Here is a 27,901-nt window from a genome sequence, read left to right as displayed (position 1 = left end):
AAAAGACTGTTATAAATTGATAGTTTATAAATAAAGGAACAAAAAAGCAGAAAAAAATAAAGGGTCTGTGTGCTTGTTTTCGAGATATGAGCCATTGAAAATTTGGCAGGAAATAATTCTCTCTAGACTTTTCATACATTTAACATTGGCACCCTTTTTCTTTCAAAAAATATGAAAAAATAACAAGGATTCTATAGGATTTTCAAATATGGCTTTTTAAACTATATGTAATAAAATTATGAAAAGAAAAGTAGGGGTTAGCGGGGAAATTTTTTTAATGGCACTTCATGGATAAAACCAGAGTATTCCGAATATTAGGCAAAAGTTCAAAAACAAGAGGAGCGAACATCCTTATGATTATTATTATTTTCAGTTATCCAAAACACAGAAAAGAATTGCATCAAACTAAAAGATACCAAGTATTCATCATTAGTGAATCACTTCTGATGTTTTACACCCAAACTCATAAAAGTGTAACTAATTTCCTTACAACTGATCAGTTCTATCTTGATTCTATAAAGTACTGCTTAAAAAAACAATGAGTTGTACCTAAACTGCTCAGATGGAGATCAGGTTAATCTTCTCTTCGATATAAAAACCAAAAGATAGAAGTTTCATTAATTCCAATTCCTGACAAATATCTAAATAGGTCTAGGTAAATTCAAAGAGAACTAAGTAATATTGTAAAGAATTAGTTGACACATGCAAAAGTTTAGGTGTAATATATTAATGATCAATACATATTTTGTCTCTATTTCTATGGTCATATACTGTTTTTGCATTTAAACTTTAAAGTGTATTAATAATGTCCTATAGGATGTTAATGATTTTTATCCATGGTCAACATAAAATGACTATATTGTCTTTTGAAAAATACATGAACATCAAAGAAAAAGGTGTACTCTATCAATGACTGTTCAGCAACACCTGAAAAAGTCTTTTGACTATCTATATGATCTCCTCTGCTCATAATACTATCAACATCTGTAGATAATTGTGACTCACCATATGTGCTACACTACTCATAATACTATCAACATCTGTAGATAATTCTGACTCACCATATGTGCTACACTACTCATATTACTATCAACATCTGTAGATAATTCTGACTCACCATATGTGCTACACTACTCATAATACTATCAACATCTGTAGATAATTCTGACTCACCATATGTGCTTCACTACTCATAATACTATAGCAACATCTGTAGATAATTGTGACTCACCATGTGTGCTTCACTACTCATAATACTATAGCAACATCTGTAGATAATTGTGACTCACCATGTGTGCTTCACTACTCATAATACTATCAACATCTGTAGATAATTGTGACTCACCATATGTGCTACACTACTCATAATACTATCAACATCTGTAGATAATTCTGACTCACCATATGTGCTACACTCCTCATAATACTATCAACATCTGTAGATAATTGTGACTCACCATATGTGCTACACTCCTCATAATAATATCAACATCTGTAGATAATTCTGACTCACCATATGTGCTTCACTACTCATAATACTATCAACATCTGTAGATAATTCTGACTCACCATGTGTGCTTCACTACTCATAATACTATCAACATCTGTAGATAATTCTGACTCACCATATGTGCTTCACTACTCATAATACTATCAACATCTGTAGATAATTCTGACTCACCATATGTGCTTCACTGCTCATAATACTATTAACAACATCTGTAGATAATTCTGACTCACCATATGTGCTTCACTGCTCATAATACTATTAACAACATCTGTAGATAATTCTGACTCACCATATGTGCTTCACTGCTCATAATACTATTAACATTGTGACTCACCATATGTGCTTCACTACTCATAATACTATCAACATCTGTAGATAACTCTGACTCACCATATGTGCTTCACTACTCATAATACTATAGCAACATCTGTTGATAATTCTGACTCACCGTATGTGCTTCACTACTCATAATACTATCAACATCTGTAGATAATTCTGACTCACCATATGTGCTTCACTGCTCATAGTACTATCAACATCTGTAGATAATTGAGACTCACCATATGTGCTTCACTACTCATAATACTATCAACATCTGTAGATAATTGTGACTCACCATATGTGCTTCACTGCTCATGATACTATCAACATCTGTAGATAATTCTGACTCACCATATGTGCTTCACTGCTCATAATACTATCAACATCTGTAGATAATTCTGACTCACCATATGTGCTTCACTGCTCATGATACTAGGACTTCCTCTAGAAGTAGCAGAATCTGTGACTGGTCTCCTCTGGTACCCTGATGTATCTGCAGAACTTGGAGCCATATCAATGGTGTATTCTGGACTTACTGGCTTCATTATCTCTCTAAATTTCAGAATCAAATTATTTTATGCAAAACAATTACAGGCGTATGTGCATATATTTATTTGCTTTTGGTTAATTGAAATGCATTGTATTTTATTTTTGAAATGTTCTTTTGTCTTAATTTTTAACAAATTAGACTCTACATCTGTTTTTGGTCATTTTGGCAATTATCTCAGAAAGGTTAACCATTAGTATGAAGTTACGTTTGGTTCTTGATTGTAAGGTTTTGTGAGTCTTTTCTCCTTCTTCTTCAAAAGTACACATCAATATGATTTTCAATAGCTTTACTTACTCAATTATATCCTTGTTGACTCTGACCTTGGGACGAGATATTTTTATATGGGTACAACTATGAGGTAACTTGAAGACCTTCTCACTACCAGGTAATTTGTGTGGACAAATAACAGTCTAAAAATAAATAAAAATTTTACTCATCTTAAATTGTGAACCTCTAAATTTTCATGTCTATTTTAAAAACATTTTGTATTTTCTAATAAATCAATATTGTGGATTCATTATTATTCATGGGATACCATTTGTTCTTTCATTTCTTGGGTACAGATGAACTACAAATAGAAATGTTTAACAAAGTACAAATGTTGTGTAGGCTTGTATGCAGACTTTTGTAGAACCAAAAAATCAAATTTCCACAAATACAGTTTTTTCTTCATCCACGAAAACTGGTACCACAGAAATAAATGAATCCTCAATAAGTAATACATTAGTAACAGATCCAATTTGGCAAGGAAACCTTAAAATATTAATTATAATAAAACCAAAAGAGATTATTATTGCTGTTCATACCAACCAATTAGTTTACTCTTTGGTGAAAACTACATTACAACTCTCTCTCTTTCTCTCTCTCTCTTGTCTTTTAAGAATTTAGTGTTGATACTCTTGAATTTATTCACAGCAACATGATGGGTGCCAGTAACTGAGAAGTAACTGCTTATTCAACTTGAGCATCATCTATCACTGGTTTTTATTGGGGTTCATGTTACTCAATATTTATAGGTTTCTCTAAAGTGTGTTATTGCTGCTGTTTGTCTGCATGTCTTCGATTTTATCTTTCTTATCTGCATGGTGGATACATAGAGCAGTTCGGAGTTTGTCAAATGACTTCTTCATACTTAAAGTAATATGATGACCTCTAGACATCTATTTTGATTAACTTGTATTATAAAGTTGTTGTCTCATATTATATTTTTTATCTGAATACACATTAATTGTCGAAATGCACATCTTGTGCAGTAAAATTGATACAGTTAACATTATTTCATCACATTACCTTTTAATATTACAAGTAAAATAGAAGTACATTAAATCCTGACTACTTGACCTGCACATGATTAGAAATACATCAGATAACAATATTTATTTGGAGTTTATCTTATGAAAAGATCTATTATTTGGCAAGTTCCATGGTTCTTTCTGGGTACCTGGGCTTCCTCAACAAATAAAAACTGGTTGCCATGATATAGCCAAGGTTGCTGAAAGTGTAATTATACACCAACAAACAAACCAAGAAGTCTATCCTTATGTACCTTTTCTCCACAGCTAGGACAAAACTCTGCCTCCTTAAATGTATCAAATGATTTCCCATTATTACTAGACGTGTACACCATAGCAGCATATTTACTGAAGACTTGCTCCTGAGGAATAAATGGATCAGGTTCAGTATTCTTTTCATCTTCATCTCCTAACCCAGCTGATAGAATAGAATCTACAAAAAATAGTTACATACACTAGTTACTTATCAATTTTTCTTATGTTTTTTCTTTATTAAATTATAGGTTATAATATCTGATATATGCATAAAAGGACACTCTCCAACATTGTAGACGAGAATAGAACTCATGACAAAAATCTCTGTTTGTTGATCTTGTAATGCTGATCATTTAGTCTGTTTAGTTTCTCTCTATCATCTTTAGTTTTTGCTCGAAACACAAAAGAGGGTAAAAAAAAAAAACTCATTTAAGGGCAATCACTCCTATAAAGAGTGACAGACTATGAACTATATCGACAAAATCTGACTTGTGAGTAGATCTTGCCTTACCTTAAAGGGCAATAACTCCAATAAGGAGTCGTCGGACAATTTCCACCATATTGTCTTAATTGTATATCTTGTCTTGCTGATCATTTTTGCTTATTTAAGTTTCTACCTATCTATTATAACTTTTAAGATATAAGGCAAAAACCCAAATAATTGGTAAAATCATCAACAAAGGGCAACAACTCTAATAAGGAGTCAACTGACAATATTGTAGAACTTGTCTTGCTGATCATTTTTTGCAATTTAAAGTTTCTCCCTATCTATTATAATTTTCACGATAATAGGCAAAAATAAAAGAAAATGGTAAAATTTGTCATTTAAGGGCAATAACTCCTATAAGAAGTCGTTTGATAGTTTTGATGTATATGAACAATTGGTAGAGCTGAACAGCCTGAACAATTTTGCTCCCGTCAGAATTTCTCTTTTTATAACATTTTTCAAATTAATAGACAAAACTTGCATTTTACCCTATGCTCTATTTTTAGCCATGTCGGCCATCTTGGTTGGCAGGAGGGCTCATTGGACACATTTTTAAACTAAATACCCCAATGATGATTGTGGCCAAGTTTGGTTAAATTTGGTCCAGTAGTTTCAGAGGAGAATATTTTTGTAAAAGATAACGACAATGATGAACGACAGACGACAGACGCCAAGTGATAAGAAAAGCTCACTTGGCCCTTTGAGCAAGGTGAGCTTGAAAACAACAAGATTTTCTTTATCAAAACAAATTATTGGGAATGTCTTATAGAACGATTCAAGTTAAACAGAGAATATAAATTTATCATTTATTTTCAAAACCTGAGTTTTCGATATCTTTCCTTTTAATTCCAAATCTAATCAACGTTTACAGCGTTTATATTTTTGCCATACTTACCTCCCTTTGTGAGTCCCTCAGGTTCTAATATTTTCAATTCTTTTCTCCTGAAAATATACATAGAGATATCAAAAGATAATAATTTTGTATTGCTTCTTAAATACAAACGTAATGTTGCAGAATATCAACAGATCATATCAAATTTTATATGAGCACAAATACCCTGTGAACAAAAACAAAGTTCAGAATGGTATATAATGTTGAAGTCAGGACACTCCAGTATAATATAATTGTTAATTGGGCTTCACAAGGGATATGGGCTCATATTCCCTGCCTGTGCTCTATATCACCTTTGCCTGACGGCTCAGGAGATATAAAACACTGACCAGGAATATGAGCCTATATCCCGGGTGAATATCCTGAATAACAAACAGAATGACGTAAACTAATAAGATTATCTCCCCTTTAACATGTTGGCCTATAATAATATTCACTTCCTCAGTTAGTGTTTTACAAAACAAGGGTTTTCAAATATTTTAGCAGAAGTATATTAGTGATGTAATTAGTTTTTAATTGAGAAATACACATTTTGCTGAGAAACTAATTTAAAGCATAAAAAAAAGCTAGAGATATGTGCATGCACAGTAGGAAATAAAATGGCCATTTCACAATGACAGGGTTAGTAAAGACAAGCACAATAACATGTGAAATAAAAAGTGCAAATTAACACTTTGCACCAAAACAAAGTCTTATCACACACTTAAAAATATTCAGGAATAGTTAAATTGCTAAATACAAACATGCTTGATTACAACTCATCTTGGAAATAAAAAACTATGTTTTGTTTTTACTAGAAACCTTCCTATCAAAATCAAAATTGCAAAATTTGAAAATAAGATACTTACCCATGTGATGGTTTACTAAGTTCTAATTTCTGTAGTTGATCCTGTAGTGTGAGACTGTGATGTTTCAACAGCTGTAGTTCATTAGTTATATCACCAACTGTGTTTTTAAATCTCTCTTGGACAGCTTCAAGCTACAATCACGTAGAAATACATCTCTCTTAAAACTAACAAGTGGGTCATAAAGTTAAAATAAGCAAGACACACCACTGGAAAGTGTTGTCAAAGGCTACAGAGACCAAAATGTTGAGGATTTTCACCCTTATTCTACATAAATTTCTATCATCTTTATAAAATTATTCGTTATTTGTGTTCAAGTTTTAAGTCAACTCCAATAATGAATCTCCAGTGACGTTAAAATCTAACAGTGATTTTGCTAGTGCTCGTCATTTTCGTCATTTACGAAACGGTTTTCAAAATGACGAAAGTATTCCAAATCAATTTCGTCACTTAAATTTGGAAAGAGTAAAAATATTTTCGCATGAAAATACTATAATTCTACCTGTCTTATTGTTTCTGACAAGTTTATGACCCTAAGCTAATTAACATTTATAACAGGTGTTAACTGTTATAAGTGATTACAGATAATCCGCTTATCACCATTGGATGGGTCACTAATTCGTTAATTATTTATCAACCTCATAATTGATCATCATAATTATTTTCCCCAGTAAAATCAGTCAGTCAACATTTCAATTTCAATATTTATCAAACGAGCACAATTTGCAGTTCGTTTGTCGTAGTTTTGTCATTTGAGTTTTCCCTCAGACAGTTCGCATTTTAATTTCAATACTTCTCAAACAATCACAATTTGCAGTTCGCTTGTCTTAGTTTCGTCAAATGAACGCATTTTCCTCATATTTGATATAACTTTTAATCAAAAACTTTAGACAATTTCGATTAAAAAGATAGAACTTTATTCATAACATTCAGAAATGTTTTCACGAGTCAAACAGGTGCTACCTTTACAATGAACTGCGCATGCACGAAAGTATTCTTATGAATTTAAAGACACTAAAACGTAAAATACGAAATAATTAAGTATCAAACTAAACGAGAGAGACAAATATAGTTCTTATTTAGCAAATTTAATTTAAAAAATGATAATTTCCTGCCTTTTTTAAACACAAACTAATCCGTAGATGAATCCGGATTCATTCTGAATTTATAATCCACTTGTCACTTCCCGTTTTCATTTCATTTGGAAATCGAAAGTAAACGTGATCTGTTCATGATAAATTTACAATTTAAAGTCATTAGAATTGGTCCAATAAGGATTTGTACAAATCCTTGGTTCCAACTTCATAGAATTAATTCTAAATATCGCTTTAAAACGTTTTGAAGGATAATGAGTATGAATAATGCAGTGAAATAGTCCTTACAAGTTCATTTATGCTGTGATTCCTGGTTTAAAAAAATATGGATCCCAACTTTTGCTGATTAGGAATGTACCCTGAAACTAACTGAAGTGAAATTGGGAACTAGATTTCTAGATCTTATATCCTAATCTTCGTATTAAAGTGCCACATCAGTCAAATCATGCAGTAACTGCCTAGTATACCTAAGTCCTTCAAAGTCTGCAAAAATGTATAGATAGTAATATACATCATAGATCCCTTGCTGCTAACCAAAATAAGGTTGATTTTCATCCCGCACAAAAGTGACTAAAGCCCTCATAATCCTAGCTTAAACCCTGAAACTAATTAAGGAATTTCTGTAAAGACAAATTCCTCTGTGCAAATTATAAAAGTGACAGATTTATAGATCTCTTTGTCAAATTTTACAAACTTGCAATATCTTATCCTTTTGTTTCCTATTTTGATAAAATGCAACAATTTCTTTGATTAAATCATGTCGAATTACAAGGGTCAGATTAAGACAAGGCCATGACAGGTGATTGCCCCTCCCACCCAAACCACACCATACCCTGGCCAAAGCATGTGTTACAAGTAAAACAAATCCTGAAATGTCAAGAGCCCCTGGGCGGCCAAAACACAAATTTCCATTGAAAACCATTTGTATCATTTCTCCAAGGTAACTTACTTCCTGATCAGCTTGTTCTATATCCATCTCTTGTATTTCTAATTCTGCCTCAGTTACATCTTCTTTGCCAGTCTCTATCTTTTGTAATTCATCCTTGTGTTCTTCTAAAAATTTATCAAATTCTGAAATGAAAATATAAAGGTATTAAGAGAACTTTTCCATAAAAAGCAGAACCAATTCATAATTGTAAGAAGTTATAATGACATATTTAAACACATTAAATTCAATATACAAAAATTTGAGAAAAAGAATTACTTTTCACCATAGCTAAGTATGAGAGGGAACCGCAGTATTACTCCAGTGGAAGTGATACAACAGAAACAGAAATATAGTTTTTATAAACAATTTAAGAGAAATTGTCCATTAAAAGGATAGTTTTAGGTGTACAACAACAATGCAACCAGTTGTCATGACAATAAAGTTAATAGTCATCTAAAAAATATACAATAAAATTGAGAATGGAAATGGGGAATATGTCAAAGAGACAACAACCCGACCAAAGAGCAGACAACAGCCGAAGGCCACCAATGAGATCCCTAACTCAGCGATAAAATCCCGCACCCGGAGGTGGTCCTCAGCTGGCCCCTAAATAAAATTGTGTGCTAGTTCAGTGAAAATAGACGTCACACTAAACTCCAAAACATATAAATGAACTAAAATTAAAAAACATACTAGACTAATAAAGGCCAGAGGCTCCTGACTTGGGACAGGCGCAAAAATGCGGCGGGGTTAAACATGTTTTGTGAGATCTAAATTTTGAGAATTTAATAAACAATAGTTCATTCAAGGGTCTTAAAATTCCTGAGGTACAACTAGTAGTTTACCTTCAACAGCTGTATTTAACACGGTTTGTAGTTTACCTTCAACAGCTGTATTTAACACTGTTTGTAGTTTACCTTCAACAGCTGTATTTAACACTGTTTGTAGTTTACCTTCAACAGCTGTATTTAACAATTTACCTTCAACAGCTGTATTTAACACGGTTTGTAGTTTACCTTCAACAGCTGTATTTAACACGGTTTGTAGTTTACCTTCAACAGCTGTATTTAACACGGTTTGTAGTTTACCTTCAACAGCTGTATTTAACACGGTTTGTAGTTTACCTTCAACAGCTGTATTTAACACTGTTTGTAGTTTACCTTCAACAGCTGTATTTAACAATTTACCTTCAACAGCTGTATTTAACACGGTTTGTAGTTTACCTTCAACAGCTGTATTGAACACGGTTTGTAGTTTACCTTCAACAGCTGTATTGAACACGGTTTGTAGTTTACCTTCAACAGCTGTATTGAACACGGTTTGTAGTTTACCTTCAACAGCTGTATTGAACACGGTTTGTAGTTTACCTTCAACAGCTGTATTGAACACAGTTTGTAGTTTACCTTCAACAGCTGTATTTAACACGGTTTGTAGTTTACCTTCAACAGCTGTATTTAACACGGTTTGTAGTTTACCTTCAACAGCTGTATTTAAAACAGTTTGCAATTGCTCCTCAAGCTTCTGTGCTGATTCTATATTGTTGATCAGGTTTGCCTGCAATTAATAATTTTGCTGAATCAATTTAAACAATTAAACAATTTGAAACCATTACTGTTAAGTATGGACCTCAAAAAGTACAATTAAGTTTTTCAAATAACCATCTTAATCTAAAGTTAAGGTGCAGACTCCTTTTGTTCAAAGCAATAAATTGTCAATCAACTATCAAGACAACAGAACAGTAGTAAAAGGTATGATTGTTTTCCATTATCCATTGGAATTGTCTCATTAAAAGCTCAGTTCAACCGATTAGTTACTGCATACTGCATAATCTATAACTAACTGATATATAAAATACATTGTGTGTTAACCTAATACAGAGCATAATGCTGCATTGTTTTAGCAATTATTTCACTAACTTCATTTGAATGTAGATTGTAAACTAGCTACTGTATCCATAGAGTAACCGCAAAATGTGAAATAAAATATATTATAAAACTAGAGGCTCTCAAGAGCCTGTGTCGCTCACCTGACTCTACTTTGGTTTTAGAAATCATGTAAAGATAGATAAAAATCATAACAGATACCCAAATAATGATTGAGGCCAAATTTGGTTTAATATTGGTCCCGTTATTTAATAAAATATCCTGGTGGCCATCTTGAACAGTAAATTGGCAACAAAGTAGCTACACTTGGTCAGCACCTCATAAGAAACATTCATGCCATGATTAGTTCCATTCCATTCAGTGGTTCTCTAAAAGAAGACATTTGTATGTATTTCCCATAGGGTCCTATGTTAAACTAAGTCCCCCGCTGGCGGCCATCTTGGATGATGGATTGACTGCAACGTAACAACACTTGGTCAACACCTCATAAGGAACATTCATGCCATGTTTGGTTCCATTCCATTCAGAGGTTCTCTAAAAGAAGACATTTGTATGTATTTCCCATAGGGTTCTATGTTAAACTAAGTCACCTGCTGGCGGCCATCTTGCATGATGAACCAACTGCAAAGTAACAACATTTGGTCAGCACCTCATAAGGAACATTCAATCCATGTTTGGTCTCATTCCATTCAGTGGTTCTCTAAAAGAAGACATTTGTATGTATTTCCCATAGGGTCCTATGATAAACTAAGTCACCCGCTGGCGGCCATTTTGGATGATGGATCGGCTGCAAAGTAACAACACTTGGTCAATACCTCATAAGAAACATTCATGCCATGATAAGTTCCATTCCATTCAGTGGTTCTCTAAAAGAAGACATTTGTATGTATTTCCCATAGGGTCCTATGTTAAACTAAGTCCCCAGCTGGCGGCCATTTTGGATGATGGATCGGCTGCAAAGTAACAACACTTGGTCAGCACCTCATAAGGAACATTCATGCCATGTTTGGTTTCATTCCATTCACTGGTTCTCTAAAAGAAGACATTTGTATGTATTTCCAAAAGGGTCCTATGTTAAACTAAGTCCCCCGCTGGCGGCCATCTTGGATGATGGATCGGCTACAAAGTAACAACACTTGGTCAGCACCTCATAAGGAACATTCATGCCATGTTTGGTTTCATTCCATTCAGTGGTTCTCTAGAAGAAGTTCAAAATGTAAAAAGTTAACGACGACGACGGATGACGACGACGGACGACAAGTGATGAGAAAAGCTCACTTGGCCCTTTGGGCCAGGTCAGCTAAAAATGTGAAATAGGTTTTTATGTGAAACCTCAAAAGAAAATGTTCTTCAAGAGACATCCACCTCAAAGGTTTGAAAAATTGACAATTGTTAACATGTCTTCTAAACATTTGTTAAGTTGCTAAATAATAATGTAACACAGGACAGAAACCAAAGTTAAAACATTTTGCATAGTGAACAAATAGATTATTGATTGTCTCCCCTTTACAGTCTTTTCAAGGAAGACAAGTGACTCACATTTGTCATTACAGCTGCACCAAGAGCACATAATACACCCTTATTGTGCATATTGAAATTGTTCCAAGAATTAAAAAGGATATTAAGAAGGCACTGTAGAAGCAAATAAAATGGCTCTGTAGAAAAACATGCATAAGGATACCCATAGGCTTATAAATATTGCGTCAGATATGACCGTGAAAAGTCCCATATCATTGGAATGACAAACCAATTTATTTTTAAAATCAAAAGCAAGTCTACATTCACCAATCCTAACAAGTGTAAAGTTTGTAGAAATTTGATCCAAGCATACTGGAGCTAGTGCATGATATTTAAAAATAAATGCCATTTATTTATTTGATGGTCTAAGTCCAATAACTCTGGAATTACCGGTACATATCAAAATTTATTTTAATCTGACAGTTTGTTATGTTCACCTATTTTAACAAATATGAATAAAGTTTTTAGTAAATCAATCCAAACAAACTCCAATTATGATGCAATAAATTTACTTATATCTGACAATTAAAGTCCCGTAAATCTAGAACTACACACCAAAAATTGAAAAAAAAATTGAAAAGGATCTTCCTTCTATCAATCCTCACAATACTGTATAAAGTTTTGAGGAAATCAATCCAGGAATATTGGAGTTAGTGTGCAATATGTGAAAAATTGCCTTAAATCTAACAATTAAAGTCATGTAACTCTTGAAAGACATAGCCAAAAGGAAGCTTCAATCAATCCAAATATTGTGTTAAAACAAATTTGAGTTATTGTATGAAGTGACTGATGGGCTGACAGACAGACAATGGTTATCCATATTACGTCCCACCTTCGACAGTCATATAAAACTGAATATATAAAGATCAGAAACTTACTCTTTTTGTAGAAATAACTGGCTGCTTTCTCTTTTTTGTAAACTCATTCTCTGCAGTGTCTAGAAAGGCTGTGAGAATAAAGAAAAATTAGTGTCTGCTTGTTGTTAGTTATAACTAGAAAACTGACATTTCAGCAAATGGTCCCAGTTTGCACATTCAAATAATTTAATATTTAAAAAGGATGGTAGACAACAGATTTCAAAAAGGAGGCTAACTGATGATGTGTTTACCAGAAGTCAATTTATGATATCATATTCTACAAACAGGTAGATATAAAATTTCATTAAAATCCGAGCACTTTGTATATTCATAAATTTTGGCAGCATTATTGAATAAAGAGCTGAGCCATGAGCGCATGATGCGCCTGTTGCTTTTTCAATGCATAAAGTTCCATAACTCCTCATTGTCATATCAGAAATTTATAAAAAAAAAAAGTAAAAGGAGCTTATTTTGATAGACAAATACCAGTCACCAAAGTTTCATGCAAACTGCTCAAAGCATTTTTGAGTTATTGTCTGAAAACTGGAAAACCCCCCTTTTTTATGAATAAAGTCCCAATACTCCAAAATGTAAAATCAGAAATATTTAAAAATTGAAAGGGAACTTATGTCCATATATATAAACAATTCACAAAAGTTTCATGAAAATGGTTCAAAGTATTTTTGAGTTATAGTAAAAAAACTGGAATATCACCCACTTTTTATAAATAAAATCCCATAAAACCCTTGGAAACCTAAAATCTAAAATTTATAAAAATCAAAAGAGACCTTACGTCAATAGATACAAACAATTCATCAAAGTTTCATGAAAATTGGTTAAAAGTGTTTTGGAGTTATTGTTCGACATGTTGATGACCGACAGACAGACGGACGTACAGACAACAGTATACCATTACACGTCCTGTAAACAGGCGCATAAAAATGAAAATTTAAGGGTTTGTTGAATTATTCCAAAAATTAAGGTTTATCAACCCCCATGCATAGCTGACCTTAACCATATTTGGCACAACTTATTTTGGAACCTTTTGGTTTTCAATGATCTTCAACTTTGTATTTGAATTGGCCTTGCATTTGTTTTGTTTAACCTGGAATCTATTATTAGTTTTTTGTTTGACTCTTACATTCAAACTGTTACGCTGAAACTTGTTTTGTGTAGCTATATATGCCTAACCTAAAATTTGCAGCAAAATGTTTACCTAAATATAAATCATCATAGCCTTTTTTGTATCTTGACAAGGTTTCTATTTCTTGGTTGCCTTCATCAATGGAATCCTAGAATATATCAAAATCTATTGAACATTGAAATAATGCAATTAGTTAACAAATAAGTATATTATTTAATTAAATGTTAAAGTAAAAAAAAGTATATTATTTAATTAAATGTTAAAGTCATGAAAATAAAATATTCATTTTCAAAACGGGCATAGGACATTTGAGCAAAAATAGAAAATGCACATAGGGTCATTTGAGCGCCGACATCATAGGACATTTTAGCACCAGAATATTAACCTTACCTGTATTTTCAAATAGGACATTTGAGCGAAATTTCCTGTGATACTTTTATATGAATTAAGATATCATTTCTAAAAAGTAAGAAAACACAGACTGCTCGAAATCCTACTTCCACCTCCCTGTGGTGAGCAGGGGTAACAGATTTTATCTGATGAACGGAAGAGATACTCCTTCAACAATTTTTTTACATTCTTAATTGTTTTCGCTTCACAAAAAACAATAGCTATTGTATTTATTGAATGGGACAATAGAACTGACAAAAGTCTAAATATATTGAACAATAAATGACTCTGTGGATAAGTCTAATTTGGTTCCCAATAAAGTAACTTTTTTCCTTAATAACCTTGGATCAGGGAAAGACTTTGGTTTAAACTACGTACTGACCTTCTATTTTGGGTAAACTCACAAGTTTTATTGTAATTCAATTAGGTGACCGCAATTCACCATTAAACATTTAAAGAAATCTTCCTTAAATATTTATATATGCTAGTGTTAGTTACACAGTGTAACTTATGATAAAAATATTGAAAGCAAGTAATGTGATAATAAAATAAAATGGGTTTCAAATATTCTTGTTAAAAATACAGAATTTAAAAAAAAATCCAAACTTTCTCTTTAGATGCTATTTCTTGGTCTCAAAGATTAGCTTCTGTCCAAGTTTCATAACAATCCATGACGGTTAACAAACTTATCATGTCAAAAAAATGTAATCCCAGACTGTCTGTAAATGTAAACCGTAAAACAACAAAGTCCATCTATCAGAAAAATACTGAAAATGAAAATATATTTTCAAAAGTTTGCTTCAAACATTAATCAGAAAAAAGTTTCATGAAATTCTATGACGGTTTGACAAATGTATTTGATGTGTAACAAACTTTAACCCCAGACTGTATCTACTTGTTAAATGTAAAAAAAACTAAGGTCATTTATCAGTAAAATACGGAAAAATGAAAACAAATATTTTCAAAATTTTGCTCTCCATACTATATTTTGGTCATACAAAAAGCCTCTTTTCAAATTTCATTAAAATCCATGAAGGTTTGATTAAGTTATTGATGACTGAAAAACTTTAACCTCAGACTGAATATGAATGTTAACTGTAAAAAAAAAAATAGTCCATTTATCAGTAAAATACAGAAAAATGGGAAAAAAATTTTTTTAAATTTTGCTCTGGATACTGTATTTTGGTCATAAACAAGCTTTTGTCTAAATTTCATAAAATTCTATGAAGGTTTGACAAAGTTATTGATGTCGCAAAAAACAATGGAATCTAGGATCACTTTGTCACACTTTCGTGACATAAATGTTGCAGGCTCAACAAATGAATGGGGAATGTGTCCATGGGACACAGATGATGCCCCCGCTTGCATATCATATAAAGTTATAAAGGGACATAACTAAAGAATGATAAAAGTGACACTACCCAAATTTGTACTTGATGTGAGTTTTGTGGTAATAAGTATTGTGTATAAGTTTCATAAAATTTGGTTGTGGCAAACTTAGGTTAGAGAACTGAAACGAAAAATTCAGCAATTTTTCCATTTGTAAAGGGGCATAACTCTAAATCGGTTAAAGTGACGTCACAAAAATTCAAACTTGATCTGTGTTTAGTGGTTATATGCATTGTGTATAAGTTTCATAACATTTGGTTGAGGCTAAATAAGGTAAGAGAACGGAAACTAACTTTGGGACGTACGTACGTACAGACGGACAAGGGTAAAACTTAATGCACCCTACGCTACGGCGGGGGCATAAAAAAGACAAATTGTTATTCTGAAACAAAGCCAGCTTGTGAGAAGCTAACCTGTAAGTCGTGTATATCTCCCTGTAGTCTGTGCTCCATATCTGCAGTAGCCCCCAGCTCAGGAGAGAGAATCTAACCTGTAAGTTGTGTATATCTCCCTGTAGTCTGTGCTCCATATCTGCAGTAGCCCCCCCACCCCACAAGAGAGAATCTAACCTGTAAGTCGTGTATATCTCCCTGTAGTCTGTGCTCCATATCTGCAGCTCTGTCTTTCTCATCCTGAAGTTCCTCTTCAAGCCTGCATGAAAACAATGAATGATTTGTTAGCCAATCAAGCACAAATTTGAAAGAGTAGATTCTTATCACAAAAGTAATATTGATTTAAATAAGATTTTAATGCAATCAAATATGATACATGCTTAACTTCAAAAAATGTTGTTAATATAAGTTGATTGTCATATCTGTAAAATGCATCTTTTGTACTTTCAAATGGTTGTGAAAATCTTGGTCTTGGGTAAAAGCAACTCCCAAATGAAACCATATTTTTTCATGATCAATATTTATTATCAATTAAATTATGTACTAAACCATTACTACCTGATTTCAATTAGTTTGACAAAATTTTAATCATGGTAGTATCCTTATGAAGAATGAATAAACAACAGCAAAAATTAAATGCATATTCAATATGATAAATATAGATTCTACCACTGCATTGAGTGTGATACAATATTCCTCCATTCGAGACAGTTATATTTTCAAATTTAGAATGCGAGGCAAAACAAGCTATTTAAATATTTTAAATTTAACTGTTGTGAGTGGAGAAATATATTACACGAGATTTAGTGGTAGAATCTGTTTCTTTAAGATTTTTAGAAGATATGCAGACAAACTTAATCCTTCTTTTTCAATGATCTGCAAAAAGATGTGTTTTTTACTTTTATAAGTAACGTCATTGGACATAGTCACATTTTTTAATGACGTCACAATAGGAAATTCAGAGGAAAGCAAGAAAATTTGACATCATAATTGAATTTTGAAGAATGAAGAACTGAGATCAAAGGGACCACACGTTGATTAAATAAAAATAATCAACGGGTCAGCATGGCAGGAAAAGGATAAATCAGCTAAGAACTAGAGAACATTTCATATAAATCTGCTTTACATTAGTCTTTCACATTTAGCCCAAAATTTGGCTCTTTTTTTACTGCCTAGAGGTACAGATTAAAACATCTTAAATCTAACATGGTATACATACTTCTGAATTTCAGCCTTTTGATTAGCTACAAGCTTTTCCAATCCAAGAGATTTTTCTTCTAAATTGTCCATATTTTCTTCAAGTTCTTCAATTTTCTGTTGACTTTCTTCAAACTGTTTGTGTTTTTCGAACAATCTTTACAAAATGAAAGTAAAATTATAAATAAATCCATTTTTTTTGTATGTAGGATTACATGTATGTTTACAAATGTAAAGTGTTGAAATCGCTATAGCTCTGGTAAAACTGTCTGATTTGAGCACTGTTACTTTTAGATTAACATAGCTTTAACTTGAGTAGTTTTGGTTTCAATACTGCAGAATTTTTCAGGAGGTCTTCATAAAATCAAAATAAAAATGACTGGTAAATATGTGAATTCCAATAGCTTTGTTTTAAAGGAGATAATAACTATCAGTGTTATACATTTGTCTCCATATTGTTTGGTTGGCTAAAATACTGTAAAGTCATTTACTTTCACATAGATTAAATTTTACTATTCTAAAAGCCGAGTTGGCAAGGTTTTATTTTCCCATTGTTCTTGTCCCTGAACCTTATCGTGTTTAAAGATAAAACTATGAAATGAAATGAAATATTTTTGGGGTTTTATCTTAATCAAGAAGTAAGTGATGATAAACCCCCTTTCAAAAATCTTCCAATTTTCACCATAGAACATGAACATAAAACAAGAACGCTTAAAGATGATTGACACCAAATTTTGTTCCAATAGTCTATTTGCCAATTCCCATAATTAACCCTGTACCGGTAATTAAAGATCCTTTTTTAGTTGTCTCCCTTAGTAGGGAAATAAAATTTTCATTGACAATGGAGAGGAGAGCTAGCAGAAAGAGAAAATGTATCTGTGCGTAATGTGTGTACCTTTAAATTTTATATATCTTTTAATTACATTTAATTTTATGTTAAGCTAGATACTTTTGATACCAGTATTTATTTTTCTCAAAAATTTGGTTATAACACAGATATATCATATTAAACTTATCAAGCTTTTCGTGGGCAGAATTAAGCCAATTTTGTCCTGTATAGAACCAGTCTATGATTGACAAAGGTAAGCAATTTGTGTTAAAAATGTGTAATAACAGAATCAAATCAAATCAAATATTTTATTATAGTCTCACCTCTCTAAATGTACAATACAAACATGAATACAATATCTACAGCATGTTTTAATTAAAAGTACAAAACAATCTTAAAAACATTCGAGAGCCATTCTCAAAAGAGTTATGAGAGACTTTTACATAAAAATGGACAAATCGATAAAAATAAAAAACACTTTTTTTTTTTAATCTATATAAAACATTCTTCCTTTGAATTAAAATATTTTGGCAGAATAAAAGCACAAATTTTCATTTGTAAATAAGAATATAAATTTTTCATAATCAATTAAGTCTGAAAAACCACTATTTAAAGAAACTGCTCTAGTAAAAAGCTCTTGTCTTGCATGTGAATATAAAGGGCATTTGAGTAAAACATGTTTCTCATCTTCAATGAGTTTCTGTTGCATACATGAGTCATTAAAACAAAATCTATTTTCACATAAAACCCCTTCATATCCTCTGTTTCAATTCTAATTGGTGCCACACCACATCGAAAGTTAGCAAAGGCACTTTTATATTTTCCTGGCATATGAACACTTAAATAATTTTCTTTATGATATTCTTGTTTAAACAACCTATAGGTACGCAGTTTACTGCGATCATTTGTGTTTAAATCATTACACAATTTTCTCTTGTACATATCAAAAACATTATTCTCAATATTTTTAATATCATTTTTATTAAAAGTACAGTTTATATTACAAAAATTTTCAATATTAAGTTCTCTAAATTTACTATGAACTCTAAAATTCCAGTTTTTAATTTTACTGTTACATATTCTATTTGCCCATAAGAACACTTTTTTATTAAGTCTGGTATTATTCATTTTCAAAATCTTGACCAATTTCTAAAAATACATGACCATTGTTTGATTATACATGGCATCCGGCCCGTATCTCCATATAAAGATAAATTTGGGGTATATTTTCCAACACCCATAAAAAATTGCATGGCCCTATTTTTAATTGCATTAATACATGTAAATTCCCTAGCTCCCCATATTGAGGCACCATATTCAATAACTGACATAACCAGTGTATCAAAAAGTTTTGTAAAAATTGAAAACTCAAAACCACCATTAGCTTTACTTTTGGCAAATCGGAAATTGGAAAATCAATTATTGACCCAAAAGTTTAATTAAGAGAAGAATATTTTTCAATTAATTATTGATGGAAAATTTGTCAAAAGATATAATCTTATCATTGAATTTAATGGTAGAAGACTGTAAATATCATATTGAACTTTTAAAGATTGTATAAATTTGTTCTAGTGAAATGCCAGGAGTATTGAATGATTTATTGATTATTTGTGTTTAATGCAAATTCAGAACATTTGGCAGCTTTTTTTGTATTAGTGAAGGGAGCCAGAGTACCTGTGTAGAACCAACAATCTTAGACAGGAAAATGGTAGTCATGATACGGTGTAGTTAGTTAAGTTCAGAGTCGATGCATCTTGCAAAGAGCCAGGCTCAAATACTGTAAACCAACTAATTTTCGCGATTTTCACGAGTAGAAAAATAACGCGAATATAAATGGTGGCAAATATGTAAAACTCGGATTTTTCCATATCTAACTACATCAAGTAAATTTGAGAATCGCGAAATTAAATCGCAGTGAAATGGACTAGAAAGGGCTAATCGTGAAATAAAGTATCCGCGAAAATAAGTTGGTTTACAGTACACAACCTCAGTGTTTACATGGTAGTGATCATTGTAGATTTATAAACTACTTATACCACTAGGCCACCAGGGCCCCAGGAGTATTGAACATGAGTTCTCTTACTGAATAAACCCACCTTCTTTTCACTGTATCTAACTGTTCATTTAACATATCAATCTTATCAGCTTCCTTTGTTGATGTCCTCTGAACCAAAGTAAAGTATGGCTGGTTCACAACTACACCATCCGGCCCTGTTGTTAACTCCTTACTATAAACTGAAGCTGAAAATAACAATTTTGAAAAATCTTTGCATATATATATATATGTATTTCATTAGAAAACTTTAATAGCAACTGTATTTTTATATATATTCTATATATTCAAGTTTTGTTGAAATTGGTTCAGTAGTTTCAGAGCGGAAGATCTTTGAAAAAATATACAATGGACATGAAAATTAGTGAAAAATTATTTTTAAGGCTATATTTCCTAAAGGAGTTATCCAATTGTTTCAGTTGTATAGGCATTTTTGTAGATCTTGTATTTTGATTGTTTTTGCTGTTTACAGTTTCTACTGATGAATTTTGAAGATTCTTAGCATTTTGTGTTTACAAAGTATTTATAGTCTTTGAATTTCATAATTCAAAATACAATTTTATATGTTACTAAATCTCAAAACTGTAAATCCTTATTTTTAAAGATATCTCAACTCAGTTGTATACATGTATGCAAGTATAGTTACAATCATAAATCACATCTAAATTAAAAATCTAGAAAAGTTTACCAAGAATTCAAACACAACTTAGCTCCTTAATCATTTGTGTTAAAAAGAAAAAAGTACTTGACGTAATTATGGAACCAGGACTTGCGACAACTGAACATCTAATGGAAGTGAATAAACCTGTGTGAACTGAGTTCCTATTGGAAGCTGTCTTTACTGGACAGACCTGTTAGGGTAAGGTTTAGATAGATTTCTACCTAATCTAATCATAATTACCATGTAAATCATCCTTAATACGACCCATCAGTCTGGCATAGACTCCAAGTCTGGGTACAATGTCATCTAACACTTTGAATGCCATCAGGATTCTCTCTGAACTTTGATATCCATCTTTTCCTTGATTCTCCAAACAAATCAGTTCATATTTATTCACTGTACAATTAAATTAAAGAAAACATGAGATGCAATGCAAAATTATAGCTGTTTAGTGACATGATAAGACTCCTTCTATTCAATTCATAATTAAATCAGAAATTTTATCATTATAAGTAAAAGGGAAGATACATATTTTTACAAGTGTATTGTAAATAAAAATTCAGGAATAACTTACAACCAAAATCTGTTTATCAATATGCTTTAATGCACTAATTATAACTTATAAAAATTTATATACATATGAATAAAAATAAAAAATAACATAAGCATGATAAAGACGGTATATTGTCTATAAGATGTCCTTTGGGGGTTTTGTGTGTGTTGTAGGCTTTCCCTCAAACAACAAAATATCTTACTTACACAATTTAGCAATAAAGATAAATTTGAAAAAATGTTCCCTCACGAAAATTTGATATTTATAAAAGGAAGATAAGAGTTGGGGACAAGAAAAACTTGAAAAAAAAACTCCAAAACAGGTTTGGCCTTTGAAACATGAAATAAAAACTCTGCAAAAAATAACAAAGTTTACACTACGGATTTATATGATACCATAGAATAAAGTGATTTCTTACAATTTAAGTTGAGACTAGGATTTGAAATTTATGATAGTGCGAAACATATATAATGCAAGACAGACATTTTCAAAAAAATCTTTTATTTTGAAATAAAATTACATTAAAATTCCATAGCTTTTCATTCAAAATTTTACTGGCCCTTTTATGTCTAAATTAAAATAGACTTTAATTTTAGTACACTTATGTTGTATTTTAAAAAAATCTCGGTCTAGTGAGAGCAACTAAAAAAGTCAAATCAAGCCAGCTTACAATCTGCAATTTTGGTAAAAAAATTACTGTTTTATTTTATCTATACACAACAAAATCATTGGAAAACAGTTACTTTTCCCCCAAATTTCTCCCTTTATTCAAGCTATGACTGTGAATTGCAACATGTCAAATTATGGTGGATTCCTTTTCACATGAATTACTCTTAAAGCATATCATAACAAATGGACAAACATCTACTTTGAGTACAAACCCTGTGCAGTTGGAAAAGTTTTAAGGCCCAGCATATATCTATGCGTTTTGTTAAAATATACTTTTTCACTTTTTTGGTCTTTTGGAAAATGTTGTTTGTGCTGTATTTAGACCCCTCTACCAAGAAATTTGTTTTGCATGCACACATATAAAAATTGCGGTTTTTATCCAACGCAATCATAGGTTTGAACGTTGTTTTCATATTTAGACTTGTTTATATATATATATATATATGAAATAATGAATTTTGTGTTTCAGAAAGATAAAATATTATTTGGAATTTGATTGGAACTTATTTTCTTCTTCTCTTTTCATTTTTGCAGAAGGTGTAAAAATAAATTAAGTTCGGAAAAATGTAAGAGATGCCCCCTCTCAGGTAACAATTTTATTGTATTGCTATGATCAATAGAAAGACAATACATATCTATATAACAATAGGTGATTTAAAAGGTGTAACTGCGTGGACAAAGTAATTCATGAATTGTTTTTATTCTACAATCATCGACAATACGATGAAAAAATGCCCATCAAAATCCAGTTGTAAACTCCGACATGTTTGTCCATTTGTTATGATCGACCTAAATGTACGATATTATGTTTCTGGATATCATTAACATTCTTATTGTCTAATACCGTGAGAATAACCCCCTATCGTCTTGTTTTGTTGCTCCATTTTTCTGAGATGAAGACAGAAAATCAGAAAGCGTCTTTCGTTACCAAGCACTTGCTCGTCTTCGTCTCATCGGTGTTTAAATCTGGTTACCAAGGCTGTGTTTGGATATACGCCACAGGTGGCCTATGGTTATCCATAGGTACCTTTGGTTTGATATTCTATATATCAAAATATCAAACCATTGGTACCCAAAGATACCTATGGGTAACCATAGGCTGCATTAGGCGTATATCCAAACACAGCCTATATGAATGAAATGGAGTAAAGATAGTAATATCGCAGGTACCAGTCTGTTTTGGTTATAAAACCATATCGGAAATAAACAGGTATTTCCGGAATAGTGTCTATAAAAATAAAGTCTGTTGTTAGCTGAACCATGAATTCTTTATATAAGGGCTGTGTTTGGATATACGCCAGAGGTGGCCTATGGTTATCCATGGGTACCTTTGGTTTGATATTCTATATATCAAAATATCAAACCATTGGTACCCAAAGATACCTATGGGTAACCATAGGCTGCCTTAGGCGTATATCCAAACACAGCCAAGGTATGACTGTAATATTTTTTCTGTCTTTGAAGAAATAACATAAAAAATGTGGTGCACCTTTTTGAGGTTATTTCGAATAGACAGAAAAAATATAAGTCATTCCTTATAATATAATTCTTAAATCCATTTTTAAGGAATAATTTATGAAAAAACGCTGATGACATCACGGTCACATGACAAAATTCTGGCTGTGTTTGGATATACGCCTGAGGCGTCCTATGGTTACCCATAGGTACCTGTGGGTACCCATGGCTTGATATTTAATTTAAATATCAAATTATCAAACCATGGGTACCCACAGGTACCTATGGGTAACCATAGGCCGCCTAAGGTGTATAACCAAACACAGCCTATGTCTATGAGCTGACAGACAAAAAACTTTCAGCCAATCAGAAGACGTGTTACATCCAAAATTAAATTATTAGCTATTGGCTGTGTTTGGATATACGCCAGAGGTGGCCTATGGTTATCCATAGGTACCTTTGGTTTGATATTCTATATATCAAAATATCAAACCATGGGTACCCAAAGATACCTATGGGTAACCATAGGCTGCCTTAGGCATATATCCAAACACAGCCAAAGTTAACTTAATTATATTAAAAACATGTTTTCAGTCTTTTAGGTACCTATTCCAGCTGGAAATAGTATATATTATGTCCCAGGTTTCAGACACATTTAAAATACAATAATTCATATTTTATAAATTTCCATGATTTCCGAAAAAACAGCATCTAATCTACTCAGTCATTGAAATAATGTTTATTGTATGTTTGTCTTGTAGGGATGATTAAATTGTAATAATTCTGCTCTCATAAGGGAGCAACCATTTAACTTCAAGAAGGGGGTTATGATTTTTTTCTGAGTCAGAAATTTTTTTTTATTTACTTTTTGGACGCCATCAATCAAATTATTTTTTTCAAAAGGAGTAGGTCTGGTAAGGGCCGATTTTGGCCTCAAAATTCAGGTTCATCTGATGATAGATTTTGGACATTTTTTAAACACTTAAGTGTCTACTTCAGTCGATTCAATTAGTTTATGTGAAAGATTTGAACTGATTTAGTCATTAAAGACGCTCAAATTCAAGCTTAGATATGGAAAATCTATCAAATATGCCATAATATGTCATTTTTCAGATGTGTTTTGTCAAAAATGAAAGTGGCCGCATCCGTGTTCATTCTCAACCTTTATATATGTTATGTATTATCATAAAATACAACTTACATTCAAATATTAAGAATGAACACAAATGCGGCCACTTCCATTTCAAACGGAAACCGTCTAAAAATTAACCAAAATGCTAACATTTCAAAGATTTCAGTAATTTAGCATGACTTAATGATGCTAGTGCCCGATACATGTGCATTGTATTGTCAAAAACAGCCCATATTTATGTAACAGAAGTATTCTTCTTTCCAATAAATAGCTAAAAAATTACATTTTAACAATTTTGTAAAACTGCTATATTTTGGGGCCAAAAAGGGGTCTTAGTGGACCTACTCATTTAACACTATAAGGTATTATAAATAAATAAGGGTAAATCTGATTCAGAATATTTTTTTTTTGTCATCTGCTTGACCAGAATATTTTTTTTATCAAATTGGGGATCAGAATATTTTTTTAGGAAAAAACCATAACTCCCCCTTGAAGTTAAATGGTTGTTCCCTAAGGGGACTTTGATTAGTGAATAAAATATTGTATATTAATTATATATGATAAGGTCGAGAAATTGAGATGAAATAAATGACAAGGTTGCTGATGAATAATAGTATCTAAAACGATATTTGTCACATCTGTCAGAGACATGTCTCTACATCTGTTTATCTCTCCATGAATAACTATAGGTATACTTTGAAAAAAATATATGAGAGAGTATGTATTTTTGCTTTTCAAATTTTATGAAAAGGGTGGGGTACTCACTCAGGGTGTCTCAGCTGCTCTTCATTACTATACAAGGATTGAAGTTACCTAAAATTACCTACATACAGAACAGCAACATTCCAAGTCATTCTGGGACTATGTTAGACTCAAAATGAGAAAAGCTACTTTCACTCCTGAAATGATTTTGAAATAACCATCATTACCTTTTTCAATAGATAGTACAAGGGTAAAAGTCATAGTGGTTTCCTCTAGCAAACAAGCAAAATCAACATTCCATGTTCCTTGCACATACTTAAGTATAGATGCTGTAAGACATCACAACACCTAATACAGATACCTCTAGATAAAATCATACACATTTACAACTGTACAGCAGAGACTAACCTGTTATAGACACAGAATCAACCAAATGAGTCACAAATTTTACTATTTGAACAGTCACTGATCCAGCAGTTGATAGGGGGTGTCACCATTACAAACTTTCAGAATGATGGGAAGACATTTTAAAGGGTTGCGATTTTCACAGCATTTTTGCACAATGAATTCATTTTTGAATTTGTGTTATAAATTGTATATCTTCTTTTCCCTTTTGGTATACACTACTTATGAACTTATGAGTATTTCTTTTGTTTCTATAAAATTTATATATATTTTTTTTTCAAGCTATTGAGTGGTAAAAAAATTACTGTGAGGATACAAAGATTGGTACAATTTGCTAGGCACAATTTAATATTACAAAAAAATCATGAAAGGTTAAAAGTTAAAATTGCCTAAAATGGGTTCCAAAAAGAAGCTTATTTGTCTTTTTTTTCTCTCACTAAAATGTCCACTGCAAAGCATGGAGGACTGTCTTGTCATTCTCACTCCTCTGGCCACATCAAATGGATCAAATTAGTATTCACCAATCGGTGAACATTTATGTTACGAAAAATATATTTTGCCATTGATATATGAATTTCAAATTGTACTCTATAGAATGCATCTTTTTTTACCACCTTATAGGTGTCACATGGACATTGATTCTGTATTCATACTTGTTTACTCGTCCTGAATATGCATCATTATATTTAAAATTTCCATAATTTCTTCCTTATATTTCCCTCCAAAATTCAGACATCCTCTTCACAACAAATGTTCTGGTTTGTCAAATGCTTGTTTCTTAAAATTAATCATGGTGACCTTTCTATATGTTTCATGGTTTTTTTATGATTTAAACATCTCCAATTGAAAAATAACATACTCAAGTTATCAGACATCCTTACATAATTGAGAGCAGGCACACATATAAAATGAATGCATTCCATCAAATGGAGAAAAAACATGTAGCAGTGGAAATCAACTACTTTCAGTTTTCCAAAGAATTCAATAAGCAAAAACTCTAAAATTGGTTCAACATTGTCATTTCTGGCAATAAAGCATATCAATGGTCAATTGATGGTTTCAGCTTTACTGGTATTTATGAAGATCTTGTATTGCTGATTATTTGTTTTGCTGTAGAAAGATTTTCACTATAGTTGTTCAAAAATCATGTATGGGCATCAACTCCTATATGGCTTCAAAAGATGTAATCAGTGACTTGGTATTTTGCAGTAGATATTGCATTGTTGATACCTTTACTTTACTGTGAACAGTTTTTGTCCATCTATTATCGTTTCAAGAAATATGCAAAACACAAGCCCTGACAATCTGATTAAAATACAGATCTGTGTCCAAGCTTTGCTTACAAGGATCTGATAATGCTCAATTCTACTTTCTTTTTTAAAGATCTTCTGGATCCTCGTGTTTTGTCTGGTTAATACACACTTTCAAACATTTGAAGCTGAAATTTCATTGGCTGATGAAATAATTACAAGAACAGACGGTAAAACAAAGTGTTGTCAGATCCTTGTAAGCAAAGCATGGACACAGGATCTGTGTTTTAATCAGATTGAAGCATTGGTAAAAGTCTCCATTTAAGGTCAACGACTTCTATGAGGAGTTATTGTGGGTTAAGTAATCCTTGATGATTGGGTAGTGCTAATTGTTATATTATTTTACAAGTTTTGTTATCTTTAATTTTCAAAAAAATAAATGGGGAATGTGTCCATGGGACACAGATGATGCCCCCGCTTGCATATAACGTTATAAAGGGACAAAACTCAAGAACTGTAAAAGTGACGCTACCTAAAGTTGTACTTGATCTGAGTTTTGTGGTAATAAGCATTGTCTATACGTTTCATAACATTTGGTTAAGGCAAACTAAAGTTAGAGAAAGGAAACGAAAAATTCAGCATTTTTTCCATTTCTAAAGGGCATAACTCTAGAACGGTAAAAATGACACCACCAAAATTCGAAACTGATCTGTGTTTTGTGGTTATTAGCATTGTGTAACTGGTATAGGTTTCATAACATTTGGCTGAGGCAAACTAAAGTTAAGAGAACAGAAACAAATATTTAAGCAATTTTTCCATTTGTAAAGGGGCATAACTCTAGAACAGTTAAAGTGACACCACCAAAATTCAAACTTGATCTGTGTTTTGTGGTAGTAAGCATGGTATATAAGTTTCATAACATTTGGTTGAGGCAAACTAAAGTTAGAGAACGGAAATTAAAAATTCAGCAATTTTTCCATTTGTAAAGGGGCATAACTCTAGAACGGTAAAAGTGACTCCATCAAAATTCAAACGTGATCTGTGTTTTGTGGTAATAAGCATGGTGTATAAGTTTCATAACATTTGGTTGAGGCAAAATTAAAGAACCTTAGTGAGCACGCTCACATACCCCACGTCCCCACATTGTAATGGGAGAAATAAAATAAGTGTAAGAAAAAAAAATTGTATCAGAAAAAAAAATTGAATCATAATTTCCTGTCAATATGCACATCTACGCAGTATGTCCTT

The 27,901-nt window shown here is 32.0% G+C and overlaps 1 protein-coding gene across 3 annotated transcripts in view; it reads right to left on the bottom strand.

Annotated features, from left to right (window-relative positions):
• The window catches only part of LOC127736244 (uncharacterized), a 38,344-nt gene extending 15,671 nt beyond the window's left edge, over window positions 1-22,673 (bottom strand). For all 3 annotated transcript variants that reach the window (XM_052246840.1, XM_052246841.1, XM_052246839.1), the window contains exons 1-14: window positions 22,554-22,673; window positions 20,728-20,883; window positions 19,870-20,014; window positions 16,967-17,101; window positions 15,925-16,006; window positions 13,649-13,724; window positions 12,454-12,521; window positions 9,650-9,728; window positions 8,196-8,317; window positions 6,156-6,286; window positions 5,311-5,357; window positions 3,928-4,106; window positions 2,676-2,791; window positions 2,239-2,383 (exon numbers count right to left, since the gene is read on the bottom strand). In XM_052246840.1, the coding sequence (XP_052102800.1) occupies window positions 2,239-2,383; window positions 2,676-2,791; window positions 3,928-4,106; window positions 5,311-5,357; window positions 6,156-6,286; window positions 8,196-8,317; window positions 9,650-9,728; window positions 12,454-12,521; window positions 13,649-13,724; window positions 15,925-16,006; window positions 16,967-17,101; window positions 19,870-20,014; window positions 20,728-20,883; window positions 22,554-22,593 (1,521 nt within the window). In that variant the 5' untranslated portion in view covers window positions 22,594-22,673. The remainder of the gene's footprint in view (window positions 1-2,238; window positions 2,384-2,675; window positions 2,792-3,927; window positions 4,107-5,310; window positions 5,358-6,155; window positions 6,287-8,195; window positions 8,318-9,649; window positions 9,729-12,453; window positions 12,522-13,648; window positions 13,725-15,924; window positions 16,007-16,966; window positions 17,102-19,869; window positions 20,015-20,727; window positions 20,884-22,553) is intronic.
• Between the last annotated feature and the right edge of the window lie 5,228 nt (window positions 22,674-27,901).

Source organism: Mytilus californianus, unplaced genomic scaffold (assembly GCF_021869535.1).
Source record: "Mytilus californianus isolate M0D057914Y unplaced genomic scaffold, xbMytCali1.0.p SCAF_3, whole genome shotgun sequence".
NCBI lineage: Eukaryota > Metazoa > Mollusca > Bivalvia > Mytilida > Mytilidae > Mytilus > Mytilus californianus.
The sequence above is the reverse complement of the archived record's forward strand: the minus strand, read 5'-3'. Positions and strand labels throughout refer to the sequence as shown.